Below are 17,066 nucleotides of genomic sequence, written 5' to 3'. Positions count from 1 at the left end.
CATTGCTGCTTTGCACTGTCGCTCCTCCATTCAAAGATGTGAGGGACTGAAGCTTCAAAATGAGGCACATTTAAGAATTTTAAAGGAGGAATGGAGGGCTGGAAAGGATTTCTAAGTCAGAAGCATGGTGCTCAGAGGAAAAAGTTCACAAAATTGTTCAGGATCTTGACCTTTGAGCTTAAAGATGACCAATTTATTTTCTGTGTTATAAAGCAAATTAAACGAGAGATATAGTTTGTTGTTGTTTGGCTCATTAATATATGTCAACACCTCCTTTCTTTAGATTTTAAATATGAAACTGAATAATCTGCTACAGAAAATAAATCTGTTAGTCTTGTGGTACACAAAGAGCACTTTGGAGAAAAAGAATAAAAAATCAAATCTGAACAATGGAGGACTGACTGGTTTATCTAGACACAGAACCTTAAAATTTCAGCACTCATCTTCTTAACTTGTAAATGAGTGTAAAAACAACTAGAAGAGAGTGAAAAGGTGTCGATAAATGTCTTGTAACAGACTGGCATGTTCGTGGACATCTGACACCTCGGTGATTGGCCGTGTTGGCTGGCTTGGGTTAGACGTGCAGCCACAGCTGTGGACACTTGGCTGTGAGAGGCTTTGACAGCCCTGGAGACTCGCAGACTGGGTCAAAGAGCTGCAGTGATAAATACACACAAAAACTCGCTCTGACTCTCTCATGCACACGAGCTCACAGTAACATGTGGGTTCACACCAGGAAATACCACTGAGGCAAAGCACTTCATACATCATCTCTGTGAATGGTTAAACGCTTTACGTAAATGATAATGAGGTGCCTGGGAAATGAATGAGAGTCAGTTAAAGAACTTTACTTCTTATGTGTTATGTTACTTGACTTGAGATGTTTGATAGACCAAATGAGTTTACAAGAAAGTGTCTTTTGTATGCTGTATTGTTTGCTGCCACCATTAGAAGACGAAGAAGAGGAAGGCAGTTATGAGACTGATGAAGGCCAAGATTACAGAGCCCGACTCCCCAGAGACATCACTTCTTGCTCCTCCATGACAGGCCCCAGTCCCTCATCTGTCGTTAAACTGGAGGCCAACCAGAAAGCCAGAAACAAAAAGCAGAGACAGGAACTTTATGGTGAGACAGCCCTTTGAAACAATTTATAAGTCAACAAAACCGCCTCACATCTTTGTGGGAAGCATCTGTTTTGTGCTTTTCCTTCTTTCTTGTTTGGTCTGAATCTGTTTGTTTTTTTTTTTTTTTTTTACTGAACCACACAGGCTCTCAAAGTATGTCTGGAGCAGAGGGGGAAGTCAAAGTAAGGAAGAAGCCCACCTGTAGGCTGAGCATGGCCACTGCAGTCAAAAACCACCAAGACCAACGGCCCGAGGGAGTTCGAAGAACATGTGGACCGAGGCCTAAGGAGCCCCGGTGGGGAAGCCTCGGGACGAGAGGCACTCGCTACAGGAGGAGCATAGGACTCGTCACATTCCCGACCACCAGTGAGAGGTTGAAGAGGGCAACAAGGAAGAACACCATGCTGAGAGGAACAATCAATAAGGTAGTTTTCTTTACTATTATTGTTTACTGTTATGGTTAAATGAATGCATTATTTCTGATTACATTTTCTTCTGTAACATAACTGAACATTTTTTGTTTATTTAAAAAAAACTGAGCAATTTAATAACACACAAAATATAAAAAGAATATAAAAGATTATAAATATTCTTTTAGTTCTTAAAAGATTGTTTTTTTCCTTTTAAATCAGTTCCACTCACTTTGGACTCCCTCTGCTCTTCCTGCATTTCCAATTCTATAACTCAAGTATTAACATGCACACTTTGTGTTTTATTCACCACTCATCTCGTCCATTCTCGTGTTGACAGAGAAGACACTGCTGGTCGCTTGGAGCACCGACTTCGCAGGCTGAGGAAGGGAACAGGGGCCGAAGAAGCAAGGACCAACAGGTAACAGTCACATGCAAACCACTAAAAAGAATATACATTAACATACTTGGCACATAAGTCAACCTCCAGGTGTTTAACATCAGAGCAAAAGAGAATTTGATTTGGTAAGAGGCTCCCATCTGGGATGTTAGTGGCTACAAACAGCTGAGTGTGCAGGCTGCTTGTATGCACAAGAGTTCATCCGATACCACATGTTCTTTCTCCGCAGTCAAAGGGACGAGCAGTGAGTCGTCTGCTGGAGAGTTTTGCAGCTGATGAAGGCTTTCAGATGGATGGTAGCAGTTTTTCAGAGGAGGAGGAGGACAACGGCCATTCATGCAACAAGAAAAGCTCTGAAGGTAAAAAGAAATCAAACATTATGTCATTATCTTTCCTTTTTTTTCATAAAACTGTTTGATTATGTTTAAGACTTCATTTCTCTTTCTCATTCAGTTCCTAACTGTGTCCTGACCAAAGAACTCCTAACTGATGGTCTGAAGGTGCTGATCTCCAAGGAGGATGAGCTGCTATATGCTGCCAGGGTCCACACGATGGAGATCCCAGACATGTAAGTGAACAGTGAGGGTGCGCTTGCAGTTCATGCCAATGATTTTACTAATTATGAATGTCATTATGCTCACATGCAAACAAAACAATTATCTTTAATATGTGTTGAACACTGTAAACCTTGTGCAAAATGTGCATGTTCATGCAGGAGTTGAAACATAGAGAGTAGAAGTGAGGAATTATCCTGGAGGTGAATAAATCCTTTCAAATTTGAATACAAGCAAGTTCTCTTAAGGTCAATCAGTAAAAATATATATGTATATATTTTCATCACAGGACTAGCTGCAATTTATCTTCCTTCTTTGCATAACAAAATCTGCGTTGTCCAATGCCAAACTCAGAGTATCAATATCCTTCTCTTGGCTTAGGCAACAAAGAAAAGCTATAACAACAGCAGAGTGGGAGTAACATATGACATGGAAGCCAAGCAAGCACAATACAGCCTCTGAAAATAACCTCATCTTCTTTTCTTTCCCTGCTGTGCTTTTTCCTCTAGCTTTAACATTATTATTGATGGTGAAAGAGGAAACCGACCAAGAATCTATTCACTGGAGCAACTGCTACAGGAGGCTGTAAGTTTACCTCACTGCACTGGAAATGTTTCTCACAAGAAAGGTCTTTTCTTGTTTGAGCATGTCGCTTCTATTCCTCTTAAACTGTTCTAAACATCCTCTTTCTAGGCTTTTTGTAGCTCCTCTAGTCCAATCACACTCTCGCTTGCTGTCTCTTTGGGTCGTTGAGGCCACATAAACAGATGGGCAGGATCTTTAGGTTTATGTGTGTGAGTAACTGTGAATATCCGTTAAAACAAGCTTTGGGTGGGATAATCCCACCAACACCTGGATCTATTCATGTTTTGGATTTGAAACAAGAAATGACGTGAACATTACAACCTTTTTTTTATTTGTTTCTGTCAAAGTAACCAAGCTGTTGAAAGGATCAGATTACATACACAGTCTTAGAAGACAGGGGGCCAGATGCAGCAGTGTTATCAAGTCACTATAATACATGTGTACTTAACAATAGACATCAGTGTTTACAACAAGCAATTCAAACACATTGTTGAAGGAATTCATGCTGGTCTCTGACCAGTCTGTGACCCATAACCATGATGTCACTCCCACATTTAATCCAACTCTTGTAATGTGTTTTCTTTATTGCAAAAGAGGACACAGGACATGATGTTTGCACACAGTGAAGTGTCCAAACATGAGGCGCCTAAAGGAGCAGAGCTGTTTGCACTGAGCCTCACTTACTTGAGCTACAAGTCTAAAAGGGGGAAATGAGAAGTGGTTCAGAGGCCACGGTAACTGCACAGACTTCACTTGGAGCGATTGTGTTTATATATCACAAGCAGTTATGTAGAATAAAGTAGTGACTTATCAAATCTCATAGCAATTGGGAGTCTTTCAGATCTCAAATCAAATTTCGAAGGAAATTTGAATGAATTTTGTGATGCAATGGTGAGGTGCAGCCATGAGGAATTTCAAGCTTTGAATGGCTGAAAATAAAGGATTAAATGTCCAGCACATATTTTGAGGACAGTTTGTAACAGTTTGCTATTTAATATTTTCAGCAGAAACATATGTTCAAAGTTAAAAGAAATGAACAGAGCCAGGTTCATACGGAGTCAATAATTCCTCTTGCAATGAAGTTTGCCTTTAAAAATGCTTATGCAGACTCTGGTTTTGATTTATTGAATAATCATAAATATATGTAATGTATATGTGCAGAACCTACCTTGAGAAAATTGTTAACCTAGTATTTAAAAAAAAAAAAAAAAAAAAAACTTTTTAAAAAGCATAATTTATGGTCTCAGGAAGGTGAAGTGTCATCTTTATAACAGTGATGATGTACCTCTTCTTTCAATATGAAGTGTTTTGAAAAGGAGAAGCTTCCATTTTTAGTTTGGGGCCTACATTGTCCTATTTCTTTTTCGTTCATTATGTTCCAAACATTTTCAGTGGGCAACAAGTTTGGACGACAGGCAGCTGGTTTAGCCCTTTAGACGTGCTGTTGTAACACATGTGGAATATCCTTTTGCACTGTCTTGCTGAAATTGGTTCTTTTCCTGATAATAGATGACAGCACATGTTGCTCTGAAAGCTGCTCATGCTTCTGTAGTATTGACAGTGTTTTCAAATATGTACAAGTTGCATATATACAAGTATGCAATACTTATATCTATAAGTTGAGAGATTTTTTCCAAGTTGTTTTGACGCAAAAACATGCAATTTCTTAATTTCAATAGTTACTCCTTTCAGTTGGAATTTAAGGTATCATTTTCTTTCTCTTCAGACTGTGTTCAGTATCTCACTGTTGTTATAAACTGCATTAAACTGACCACTAATTTCCTCTGGTCATCAATCAGAACCTGCCCATGTGAAGTTATTTTTCTATTATTGTTACATCATGAGGCCTTTCACACATTATTTCTAACTCTCCTGGCATTTACACTGTAAGCACCTCTGGCAACATTTGTCTTATATAAACACTCATCACATAGCAGCTGCTTCTAATTACACCATACTTCCACTTTAGCTTCTTTAAATTCGCCCAAAAGCCATTTATTTGACTCTGACACCAATACCCTGATTTTCACTGATCCCCCTCTCCTATACACACTCTCCCATCCACACCTCATCAATCAAAGGGTCCCTTGCCATGGCAACAGTAAATGAAAGCAACCTGAAAGAGCCCCCAGTGAGCGGCGGATGCTGGGGCTGCCCTCATTGTTGGAGGGAGGATCTGGCAACCTGCAATCACAAGCCCTCTATTCAGGCCCTCTTTAGTATTACTCAGCAAGTCAGGATTTACTGCATCATGGCTTCCGTTCTTTTCAGCTCTGACTGGCACATTGGCATGAGATAAGTGCCGCTTGGAAACGTGGCACAGTGGCTGCCCATTCACAATGCTCCGTTGCCCTCGCACTGTGTGTGCGTGCACGTCTGTGTATGTGTGCATTGTGTGCAACCTGTAATGAATCTTAATTATGCTTTGGTCTGGCTCACAGGTCCTCGATATACGTCCAGAGTCGGAGGCTATGCTTGGTGAAGGGACCAGAGTGTGTGCTTACTGGAGCGAACGCTCCCGCTGCTTATACCCAGGATATGTTCGCAGAGGTGAAACATCAAATGCACATACAGCTGCACGCACACAGAGTCACCGTTTAGCACACCTGGAAGTACATTTTTACATCTTACAGGTGGTTCATCTGATGAGAGGAAGCAGGGCGGAGTGATGGTGGAGTTTGATGATGGAGACCGAGGGAAGATTTCTCTCCATAACATCCGACTCCTGCCTCCAGGATACCAGATAAGCTGTGGGTGTCTCTTCTCTGCATGATGGTGATGTTGCAGAATTATGTTTCTCTTTAACTAAATGCTAAGAAGGTTCTGCAATTTGTCTTTAAGGTGGGGAGTCACCTCCCGCCCAGCAGGTAGCCAGCGGGACAGCGGCCAAAAGAAGTTCCAGCCTGGAACAGGCCCCCATCAGTGATAGGCCCTCTGACAGACTCAGCTCCACCAATACTGTATCTAACATCCAAAACCTTACTGTTATTAAAAGAAAACCAGGTAAGAAAGAATCCAGGAAAGAATAAAGGAAAATCACCAAATGCAAATTTCCCATCAGCTATAAAGTCACATAGAAAATAAGACAAAGAAAAAATGAAGAAAAATAATAACCAAATATTTTGCAGACTAACTGAATCTTATGCATTATTTATGTGCTCCTTTTTAGCTAATCTTCAGCTTTTTAGATTCAGCAAAACAGTTCAACTAAAACAACAACAAAAAATTGAAATAATTAAATGCATGTCTTGTTTTCTAATACTATGTTTGGATTATGCAAGTGGGGGGATGAAAAAAAAAAAAAAGCGGATGTATGGTAATTTTTTTTTTTTTTTTTTTTCATTCTAGGGAGACCGAAAGGCTCTGGGAAAAAACAAAAGCAACAGCAGGCTGAAAATCCTTCACCTTTCCTGGGTTGGAGCACACTAGCTAACACCCGGAAGAGGGCATCTGAAAATCTGTTTCAGTTTAATGGGTCATCCAGGAAGGCCATAAGAGGGAAGGAGGATGCCTTCTTCTCCTCGGCTCAGACCCAGCCACTGACCTCCCTCCCAACCAAAGGCCTTTTCAGCAGCAGCTCCTTCGAGGTGGACTCCTTTAGAAGCATTGCAAATGGCTATTCCTCCTTCTGTACTCAGTCCACAGGAACAAGTTCGGGTTCATCTCTGGGTGCCAGAAGTGGGGTGTACTCAGAGAAGCGCAGGCAAGATGAGCTGGGTACGTCAAGGAGTAAAAAGTCTGGACAAGAATTCCTGGTCAAACTAGATCATGAAGGAGTGACCTCCCCCAAGACAAAGAATAGCAAAGCTTTGCTCATGCGAGGCGGAGCTTCCAATGTGACCAGTATGCCCAGGACAGAGGCATACTCTCACCCAGTCCTGCTGGTTAAAGACAATAAAAAAGGTGGCGCCTCCAGGGTGGAGCTTCTCCTGAAGGGAGCCACACAACAAAGGAAGCCTGCCTCGTCGCTGCGGATGGAGGACTATGGAGACTTGGGCTTTAGCTCTCACAGAGAGTGTCACAGTTCCTACTCTGATCTGGATGATGAAGAGGAAGAGGAAGAGAGGAGGAGGGCTGCACTGGCTGCAGCCACAGGAGGACTCAGAACGGCTGGCCGTTTCCTTTCTCGCCTGTCTGTTTCCTCCTCCTCTTCTGGTTCTTCAAGCTCCTCCTCTTCGGGCTCCCTCTCAAGTTCCAGCCTGTGTTCATCTGACAATGATTCATCTTACAGCTCAGAAGATGAGGACAGTTCAGCACTGATGCTGCAGAGTTGTCTGTCCTCCCACCAGGGGCTTTTGCAGCCGTCTGAACCTTCTACTTCCTCAAGGCCTCGACAGCACTCTTTTGTTGCCAAAGCTGTGGCTGTTTCCAATGCCAAAGGAGGCCCTCCTGACCTGATCTCCAACAGCAAATCCTTGAAGAGAAAAGAATGCATGACCTCCACCTCCAAGCTAGCAAGGGAATTTGTGAAGAAACCTAGAATGCTGTCAGATGAAACTTCATTTATTCCAAGGCCCAAGATGTCTGCTTTTTTGGCAGGCCGACAAATGTGGAGATGGTCAGGGAACCCAACCCAGGTGAGGCTAGTTCATCCCTTTCTTTAACTTGTCAAGATTGACCTTTTTTCTTGAATTTTTTCTAGAATTGTCAATATAATCATAAAGTTTTCTTTTCTTTTTTTTTTTTTTTTTAACCACAGAGGCGAGGTCTCAAGGGTAAGGCACGGAAGCTTTTCTACAAGGCCATTGTGAGAGGCAGAGACACAGTGAGAGTTGGAGATTGTGCTGTATTTCTCTCAACTGGACGCCCCAACCTCCCGTATGTAGGTCAAATTGAGAACTTTTGGGAATCCTGGACTTCCAGAATGGTAGTCAAAGTCAAATGGTTCTACCACCCCGAGGAGACCAAACTTGGCAAGAGGCATCGAGATGGCAAGGTAAGCTGAAATGTTACAGGGCTTTTTTTTTTGTTTTGTTCCAGAGCATTCTCATAAAATAAAGAGATTTTCAAACATTATTTGTTATGTATTTGATGAATATCATAGTGAAGCTAACTTTTTTTCTGTTACCTTCTCAGCATGCTCTTTACCAGTCGTGTCACGAGGATGAGAATGATGTCCAGACAATCTCTCATAAGTGTCAGGTGGTGAGCAGGGAGGAGTATGAGTGTCTGACTCGTAATCAGAAGCCGAACAGTACCTCCCCTGACCTCTACTATCTGGCTGGGACTTATGACCCCACCATTGGTCAGCTGGTCACTGTTGAAGGGGTCTCCATCATGTGTTGAATCTACATAAGGACACTACTGAAGGACTTCTTTGGAAGAAAGTTCATGACTTCACCCATGAGACCAATCAGCTTTGCAAAATAGGTAAATATTCTGTGGTTGAACCTCAAGGACCTATGGAATTAATATCTGCACGAAAGCAGGGCTGAGATTACACACTGGAATATGTTGGCATCAGAATCCTTGCGGAGGTGAGGCGGATGTCCATAACTAGTTGGTCCTTTCATGGATAAGGGCAGAAAGTTTGGGTCTTCCTGGGCATTGCAGAATTGTTTCAAATGTCTAATTAATCCCTTTTTATACGATCTGTGATTGACAGCTTCACAACTGGTTTTAAGACTTATTCTTCCAGCTCAAATACCACAGAAGAAGTGCGGTGGTTGCATTGGACTGTGCAAATGAACACGAGGCTCAATTTTCACCGTGGACCAATTCTTTAAAAGATAGCCTTATCTGAGCGAACGGAAACAAACAGTGCATCATGGGGCTCTCTCTACGCCTTTTCATTCCAGGGAAGTTGAAAATATGTAAAGGGTGTAAAGTTAAAGTTGTCTGTAAATATTTAGATTTTTTTTTTCCCCCAATCAAGCCATACACTTCAGTACCTCTCACCTGTCTTAACTGTTCAGGTGTACATTCGACAGTTTCAGTTATTCTAATGTTGTCTGTTGTGTATATGTACATAAAAGCTATTTTATATAGGAGTTTATTGTAAATATAAGATGTATCTTTCCATGTTTGCAATTGATTTATTTTTATATGGGTGTAGACTACATTGCATTGTGTTGTTGTTTGGTTTTCCTTTGCTTATAAGGGTTCAAGATTGGAGAGGTTAGTGTTGCACTGCATATGCCCTGCTGAGACAGACTGAGACCGACAGAGCACAGACAAAGAAGGATTTAGTCTTTAACAGGAGCGAACTCACTTTCTGAGAGAGAGGGGTCATCCTGTTTAAAAAAAAAAAAAAAAAAAAAAAAAAGTAGGTCAAGTGGCTTTTTGTAAAATTGTTCTGTTACTTCACATTTGTGTTGGCCTATTTTTATTTATGTATCTCTCGTCATTATCATCGTCATCATTGCAAGGCAGATCCCACCGGACTGCAGTCACGGGTCAATAACAAAAAAAGAAAAAAAAACAATGAGAGTACCATTGTGACACAATATTTGTGTGTGGTAGGTGTCCTGGCATCAATATAATCATGTCCGCACAAATAAATTTAGAGCAAGAATGGGTCTTTTAATGAAAATGTCTTTATCGTGCATTGCACTCATCAGTGCGTAGTTTAGCACGTTATGGCCTACAAAATACCAAAGTGTCTTTAATATCTTTATTTCATTTATTTAAAATTTCTTAAGCACCTGTACTGAACTCAGATCAGAAATCACTGGTAACTTATAGAATATGTGTCCTCCACGATGTGCATATATATTGGCTCTGCATTGTGACAATGGTTTCTTGCACATGTACCAGCAGATTTGTTAAGTACTAAAGTATGCACCAAAATGCCACCTGGAGATGTGACTATGAAGGTCAAGGTACTCACAAAAGGAGATGTTGAGTACTGACAATTTATTGAAATGAATTATTTTAGTTTAATTTGCCATCTGTGTCTGTTTTGTACACTACAAACACACTCAATGCTAACTGTGAAGGACAATCAGATTCACAAAGCAATGGACAGAGTAGGTTGACTCAATCTGAAAATGACTTAAGTTTATTTAATTTGCGCCAAGTACATTTTTCTCTATTTTGTCTTGTTCGTTTGTTATGCAATCCTGATTTGTTTTTGGGTTTTTGTTTTTTTTTTTGTCATTTTGTTGTTGTTTTGGTTTCTTCGTTCACAAAGTTTTATTTTGTTTGCCAACGTTTTATTTATTGTCAATGTTGCTGTTCCTTCATGCCAAGAGCGCTTTATGAGAATGTGACATTGTTTTTTTTGGTGTGATGTCGCATTTGCATTTCTTAAATAAAACCGGTCTTGTAGAGGCCATTTAGTGAAAAGAAATAAAGCAACACTGGAGTCTTCTCATCCACAAACCTCTGTGAGTTTATTCTTTATAACTTCACCTCTTGCCATGCCCACCATCTTACCTTGACTATCATTTTCCCATCACAAATTTATGTTGTACCCATTAATATTTTGCACATTTGCTGTTTTTGAATCGTTTAAACCTTGAATCAAGTGTTTAAAAGAATAGTATCACAAGAATTGTGGTGTGGATATGTGTGGATATATATCCTGTGATGGTGTTGAAGGAGACATGACTGTTCCATGTAGGTTACAAAACAGCGTGTATAAAGATTTATTAACAACAATACATTTTAAAGACTGAATAAATGAAATATGGTATTCTATGTTGTTCAAATTGATTAAAATATCATCTTAAAACCTGAGGTGCCCATCTGTTCCCACTTTGAGAACAGATGAACTGTGCTGCAGGTGGCACAAAATGCCAAAATGAACCGTCTGTGCTGAAACCTTTCTTTTTCATTCGCATTTCTTCACTTTATCAGAGTTGCCCCTTGCAGAGATAGTTTCACGTATTGTACTATGGTTTGATAAAGGTTTAGAACTATTCCAAAAGGAAACTTTATTCATCCTGAAAGTGTTTTTTTTCTTTTTATCATTTTCAGTGAGCCTGAAACCTTTTCATTTTTACTACCTGGAAGCCTAAGCCTTCTCATTTACTCTTTACCTGTAACACACTGATTTTTACTCATCTTGACAAATTTCACAAGCGTTCCCTTTACAATGACTTCAAAATATTCAAGTAGACGTTTAGTGTTTAAGCTTTGCCATTCGCCATTTCCTCCTATAGTCTTACGTAGATTTATTTGTGTTAAAGTAAAACATAAATACTCCAAAAAAAAAAAAGAAATAACCAGGTTAGGCAGATTGCAAAAAAGGTAATCATCGTTATTTTACTAAACTAATCTCCAGGAAAATGAGTTCTCAAGGTAAGCAAATGAGTAAAATTTTATGGCAAACTCACATTCACTCCTGTCATTTGTCTTTCCTTGGTTACACTGTTTTCCTTTGTTTGCATAGGCTGACTGATTTCTGTCTCTGCCTTTACCTCTACAGGATCTGGTGAATCTTTCACTTGTCTTATGTCCACTAATGACCCTGACCTTCACACTGCATATGGATGGTTTAATGTGCTCCCCTCAGAGCTTTAGGGTCTGTGAATTTATTGTTGCAAAAAACCACAGTGCCCTTTTTTTTTTTTTTTGTTCAATTCTTTTTATTTGTTGATTTAAATCCTTAAAGTGTCTCTGACTAAAGTAAGTTTATACTTCTTAAATGGAGACAGATCTGTCACAGCATCAAATAAAGCTTACTGGGTTTACCTACCAGCTCTGTCAATATAAAGTCAACTGATATGGAGGCAGATGTGAACTTCTGTGATTCATGATAAAGTATCTGGGTAAAAATGAACATGCTTCTTAGAGGTGGAAAAAGATCTGTGGTGTTTGAAGAAAAACCATGTGATACACCCAGAAAGCATTTTGCTGCAAGCTTTTTAACAAGCACATTGGCATTCTGTATGTAATTTGTCTCAATCATTGTAAATGTGTAAATTCTTAATTTGGTTGGCGATTTTTAAGAATATGTATATGGTAACAAAATTTTTATAAACAATGTATGGATATATAGAACAAATGGGATGTTTCAGTTTAAATTAAACACTTGTTTATCTAAAGGACTGAAATACATTTCAGCTCACTTGAATGGAAAACAAGGAAGGGTGCTCTCTAGTGGAACATAAAGCATGCAGCATCATATGAGACAAACACGCAGACTTAAACAGCATTTTTCCCAAATTTGCATTCAAAAACAATGCCTTGCAGAGGGATTTTCTTTTTTTATTAGAGCGCAGAATGCCAGAGGCAACATCTACCCTTCTCCTGTCAGTGCCTGGAGCAGCAGGTATATTCCTCCATCCACCCACACCATACATAACCTACAGCATCTGTCTGTTTGCATATATGCTCATCAGCTTTGACAAAGCCAATTTCACCAACCTGAATTAGTGGAATAACCACTGGCTGAGCCTGAAGGTGACACAATATGGGTCAGTGACCTTTCTCTTCAGACCCAGGGGTCTTTTTGTCCTGTATGCAGCCGCAGTGCCGCCATCCCTCCCCCATTGCCCAGGCAGGGGCTAATGGGCACATCAGTCATCTCCTGCAGCGGCCAAGCGAACACAAACAGTTCTGTTTACCACCACAACCTTTTGTGTTGACTATGGCGACTGCTACTGCCCCATGTCCAAACCAGTGCCCTTTCTGCATCAATATCATGAGGGTAAGAGGGACTTCTCATTGCTCCAGGTGATGATGAGGTTAAAAGAACATGACTGTAAAGTGAATGTGTTTTGAAATGATTTTGCCTCATGGCCTTTCACACAGCACGAGGTTCATCAGAAAACTAATAAGGTAAAAGGCCAAAATATAAATATCCCAGACAAAGTTATGGACTCTGAATTAAGCCAAGAAAACATCTCTGTTTTAAGGTCGCTGATTAATGTGAAAGCAGCAAAGTTGTCACTTTTCCCGCTAGACCACATTTTAAAATGTTTAATGTGGGCTCTGTTGCGTCTCTCTCGACAGACAAGCCTGCCTCACATTTCACTGCCTGTCAGTGTTTCAGCTTGGTCAGCATCCAGACTGTGTTCCTCAGTGTCAACAGGAGGAATGCTTTCCTGCACAAATATCTACACCTCATAAATGTCTCACCCTCTGCTTGACCCGATCTGGCCTCTGACTGGCAGGAGGTTGAAGAGGGGACAGACTGCCTGATGTGTGCGTGTGTGCTTGTGTGTGTCTGCAGGTGCGAAGCAGAAGGGTGAAGGTGAGGTCTTAGGTCCTATAAAGGTGCTGGGAGAATAAAAAAGGACTGATTCTTCCTCTTTTATAAGTTTTATCAAAATACAGTCTCTGCAAATGATCAACTGTGACAAATGTTAAAGTAACTAAAGTGATGCAGGAATGATGACAAGTGTATCCTGACATGAAAAGCATCTTTAATAATCAATTCTGAATACATGCATTTACTCACAGGTCAGTCTTTGAGCCACTTTAAGAACGGTTCATACACAAAATTCACACACCTCATAGGTGATTCAATGATGTGACACCTGTTGGTTGAGAATTCCTTCATACAATGTGCTGCACTAACACACACTCCTATGTTGTACACACATATGCCAGCAGACATTCAGCTCAGTGACTGCTGTGTTGCTTGCTGTGGCTCTGATCCAGTCATGCCGCCCCTAATCCATTTCTCTGTTGCTCATTATTAGTGGCTTGTAAAGATTCTGTATCAGCTATGCTAAAAGAGCTTTCCACAGTATTACACAGGATTACAGTTGCTCCCCGCTACATATGTTGCACATAAACTGTGGTGTAATGTTGCCAACCTGTTTACATGGCAGCAACTAAATAGCTAATGGCTAACTCACTGTCAGGGCATTCCCTTCTTTTGTTTATGTGTTACAAAGTGCTCTTATGTCTCAAAATCATTCCCGTCTTTCTTTCTGGTGATTGACAGGCAAATCAATGCGTATGAGCAAAAGCAAATCTCAAGTGAAAAACATGAGTCTGACCTAAACTGCTCAAGCACCCAGCTTGGCAGCAATCAGAATAAAGTATGACAAAGGTGTTAAATCAGTTTTAGAATACAAAAGATCTAAATCTACCCAGCCCCATGGAAAAAAGGAAAAAGTTAAGTAGGATGAAAGCAGTTCAACATTGAGTTGAGTCAGTGTGTACAGTGAAAGGGGCTGGTTGTTCCTTGTCACTCTTAAACTGATCCCCATTTAAATCTAACATTCATGAATATCTTCATGCGTCTCCTTTATTGCATTATAAAGCGATACTGTTCCAGCAGCTGCAGTTGTGCTTTCACTGTCCGCAGTCCTCTTCTGACCTAACAATAGCAGGAAAAATTACAGCCTGTCATAAAAAAAAAAAAAGGTCATGCGCCTCCTTGTACTCGCCCATTTGTAAGTGCAGGACAGTGCTGGAAATGCTCTATATCTCATAAATAAATATAATAATGATAAAAAATGTTTGCCTTTTTCAGACGGATATGAAAGGAAAGTTTGATTAATCTACTGTACCATGTTCAAATTTTAAATCTGGGAAAGCAGGAATTGTCTTCAGGATGAAAGTATACCAGTCAGATGTGTGTATGAGAACTGTGGCTGGAGAAATACGAGTTCTTTCACAATACTAACCCCATTTCTTTCCAAACCTTCCTTTGTAGTGGTGTTTGTACATTCCTGTGTTGACAACCCTTCCATTTAGTTCTCTGGGGTGTTTACCCCCTTTCACAGTAGCAGAGAAGCAGCTCCCACCATCCCATTCTGTTTACATTGCTCTTCTCCTCTATTTACTCTGTGCTCCAGCGCCCTGGCGCACCACACTCCACACAGCTGTTCCATTATGAAGAGAGCAGGCGCTTCAACCACACAGCACTGCCACACGGCTCCCTCTGACAGCCCACCGTCAATACCATGGTTCTGCTGGCATGCCTGCCACTGTTGCCATGAAGCTCAGTTTCCTTCAATGCCAGAGTGGCTTCTGGACATGGTGTTAGCCAGGGCAACTGTCAGAGATTGTCTTCAAACTACAAGATAAATTTGCCAAGTTCAGCTTTTGATTAACCATCTCCATATGGAAATGAGCTCTGCGGCGGTTCAAATCTGCACAAATTCAGTTGCAGAAACAATATTCAGATGATCTGGTGTAAAAAAGCACAAGGTTTCTTTAATAATTCATTAAAACACAAATCATGTTTAATTACTTTCACATTTTTTCTTTTGGTACCTTAAATTTCCTGCTCCTGTATGACATCATGTGATCCCTCTGCCTCACTGTCAGGTAAAAAGAAAACTATTGTCTATCTGGAGTCAAACCACACCATGAATCTCCAGTGAATTATTTTTACCTTTGAATGTTCTTTTTCTTGCTGGTGTGCACAGCTGGTGCTGAATCAGGAGACAGGAAACGTAGGATAGAGGCCACCAAGCATCCGCAAGCTCCCATTGGAGCACTGCAGTGCCCCGTGGCTACAGGACAGGAGACAGTCCATTTATCACAATACAATAGCTGCTGTTCGGGGCCTGTGGAACATGAGCCTGTCTTGGTCTATAAAGTCATGTTCATGTATATGTGCTCATATGTGAAGCAGAATCAATCTCTCTCTTTCTCTTCTTGTGTATCTGCTTGTGTAGGGATACTGTATATGCATGTTTGAAATTATGTTACACACCACATAGTGTGTTTCCTCCAGTATCTTTTTTTTTTCTTTTTCAGCATGAATGAAGATAAAGATTACCACACAGAGGAGCAAAGTTTCATCACGTTTAGTCAAATTGTCCTGAGACAACTGCTGTATTGTATGACAGAGATGCTAGATGTTACAGGTATATGACTTCCCGGCAGAGGAGCAGGGTTAAAGTCCGTGCTGATGATGATGAAGTAACATTTATTTAACCCTTAAAACTCTGATAGCTCCAAGAGTTATCGCTTCTATTGTCAACAATTTCTCAGGAAAGGTAGTGTGTAACTGCATTATGAATGTCATCAATAGCTTAGCCTTTAGTGGTTCGACAGAGGTTTTCCAGGCATTTATAGCGTGTTACAAGTTTGCTGCATATTCCTGTGTTACTTGGTGATTCTATACACTAAATATAAGATGAGTGATCCGTTGAAACAATTATTTATCATGTTTTAATAATAGAAAACACATTGCCATCACTGCTGTGTTGCTAAGAGACTCAGAAATTATTATATAGCTGCTTCCTGTCCAAACAGGAACAGCCAAAGATCAACAAGTGATAACAAAAATAATGATCCTTTGGGGTTGGAATAAAGTCACAAAGGTATTTTTGATGCATGGTGGTGCCAAAAACAAGCTGAGTTGCTATTCTGGGGCTAGTATATCGTCACCTGAAAACTGTAAGAAGCAAAACATTCCTGGAGGAAAGAGTATACTAAAAAATATGGAAATAGCTTTTTTCAATTGACATTAACTAACACTGCTTCAATGGCAACATTTTTTCCTTTCACCAATCATTCAATCAAATTTTATTTTCTTTCAAAACAAACTGCAACACAAAATGCTTTACATCACATTTATGAGTCACATATTTACCCAAAAAACATGACAAATTCTTACATGGAACCACACACATGTCCATAAAATGATGTTCTCTATAAATACTGCCTTAATCCTCGCCAGTCGAATTGGGAAAATTAAACAATGGGAATTTAAATGACAGATGAAAGCAGACAAAAGAATTAAAAAAAAAACAAAATAAGTAATTAATTAAGATAAGATAAAAAATAGTAATATAAAATAGGTGAACAAAACAAGATAAAATAGGACACTAGCAAAATTAAATGGAAAATTTGTATAAAAGACATGGGTTTATAAATGATGTAAAAAATTATAAATATGTTTCAAAAAAAGTAATTAAAAAATAAATTGGTAAACATGGGTACTTGAGAGAATGACGGCAGATGAGTAAATGGAAAAAGCTTGTTGATCTTTATGTTATTACTGCAAATTATTGTTGGAAACAAATTCTGTTTTGTTTTATGGTTGACCTTTATGGTGCTTTATCTGATGCATTTTGCATCATTTTAGACTCAGTCTGACAACTGGGGCTGCTTTAAAAAATTCCAATATTGACAC

General features: G+C 39.9%; 1 protein-coding gene across 1 annotated transcript in view; it reads left to right on the top strand.

Annotated features, from left to right (window-relative positions):
• The window catches only part of bahcc1a (BAH domain and coiled-coil containing 1a), a 60,446-nt gene extending 50,118 nt beyond the window's left edge, over positions 1-10,328 (top strand). The window contains exons 18-29 of the mRNA XM_079253197.1: positions 952-1,125; positions 1,269-1,549; positions 1,875-1,955; positions 2,164-2,293; positions 2,364-2,502; positions 2,998-3,073; positions 5,515-5,623; positions 5,707-5,823; positions 5,915-6,076; positions 6,422-7,650; positions 7,773-8,009; positions 8,150-10,328. Coding sequence (XP_079109323.1) covers positions 952-1,125; positions 1,269-1,549; positions 1,875-1,955; positions 2,164-2,293; positions 2,364-2,502; positions 2,998-3,073; positions 5,515-5,623; positions 5,707-5,823; positions 5,915-6,076; positions 6,422-7,650; positions 7,773-8,009; positions 8,150-8,359 — 2,945 coding nt within the window. The 3' untranslated portion in view covers positions 8,360-10,328. The remainder of the gene's footprint in view (positions 1-951; positions 1,126-1,268; positions 1,550-1,874; positions 1,956-2,163; positions 2,294-2,363; positions 2,503-2,997; positions 3,074-5,514; positions 5,624-5,706; positions 5,824-5,914; positions 6,077-6,421; positions 7,651-7,772; positions 8,010-8,149) is intronic.
• Positions 10,329-17,066: the final 6,738 nt, after the last annotated feature.

The sequence above is a fragment of the Telmatherina bonti genome (genome assembly GCF_933228915.1).
Source record: "Telmatherina bonti genome assembly, chromosome: 14".
Lineage (NCBI taxonomy): Eukaryota > Metazoa > Chordata > Actinopteri > Atheriniformes > Telmatherinidae > Telmatherina > Telmatherina bonti.
Note: the sequence above shows the minus strand (reverse complement) of the source record. Positions and strands in the feature narration are given on the sequence as shown.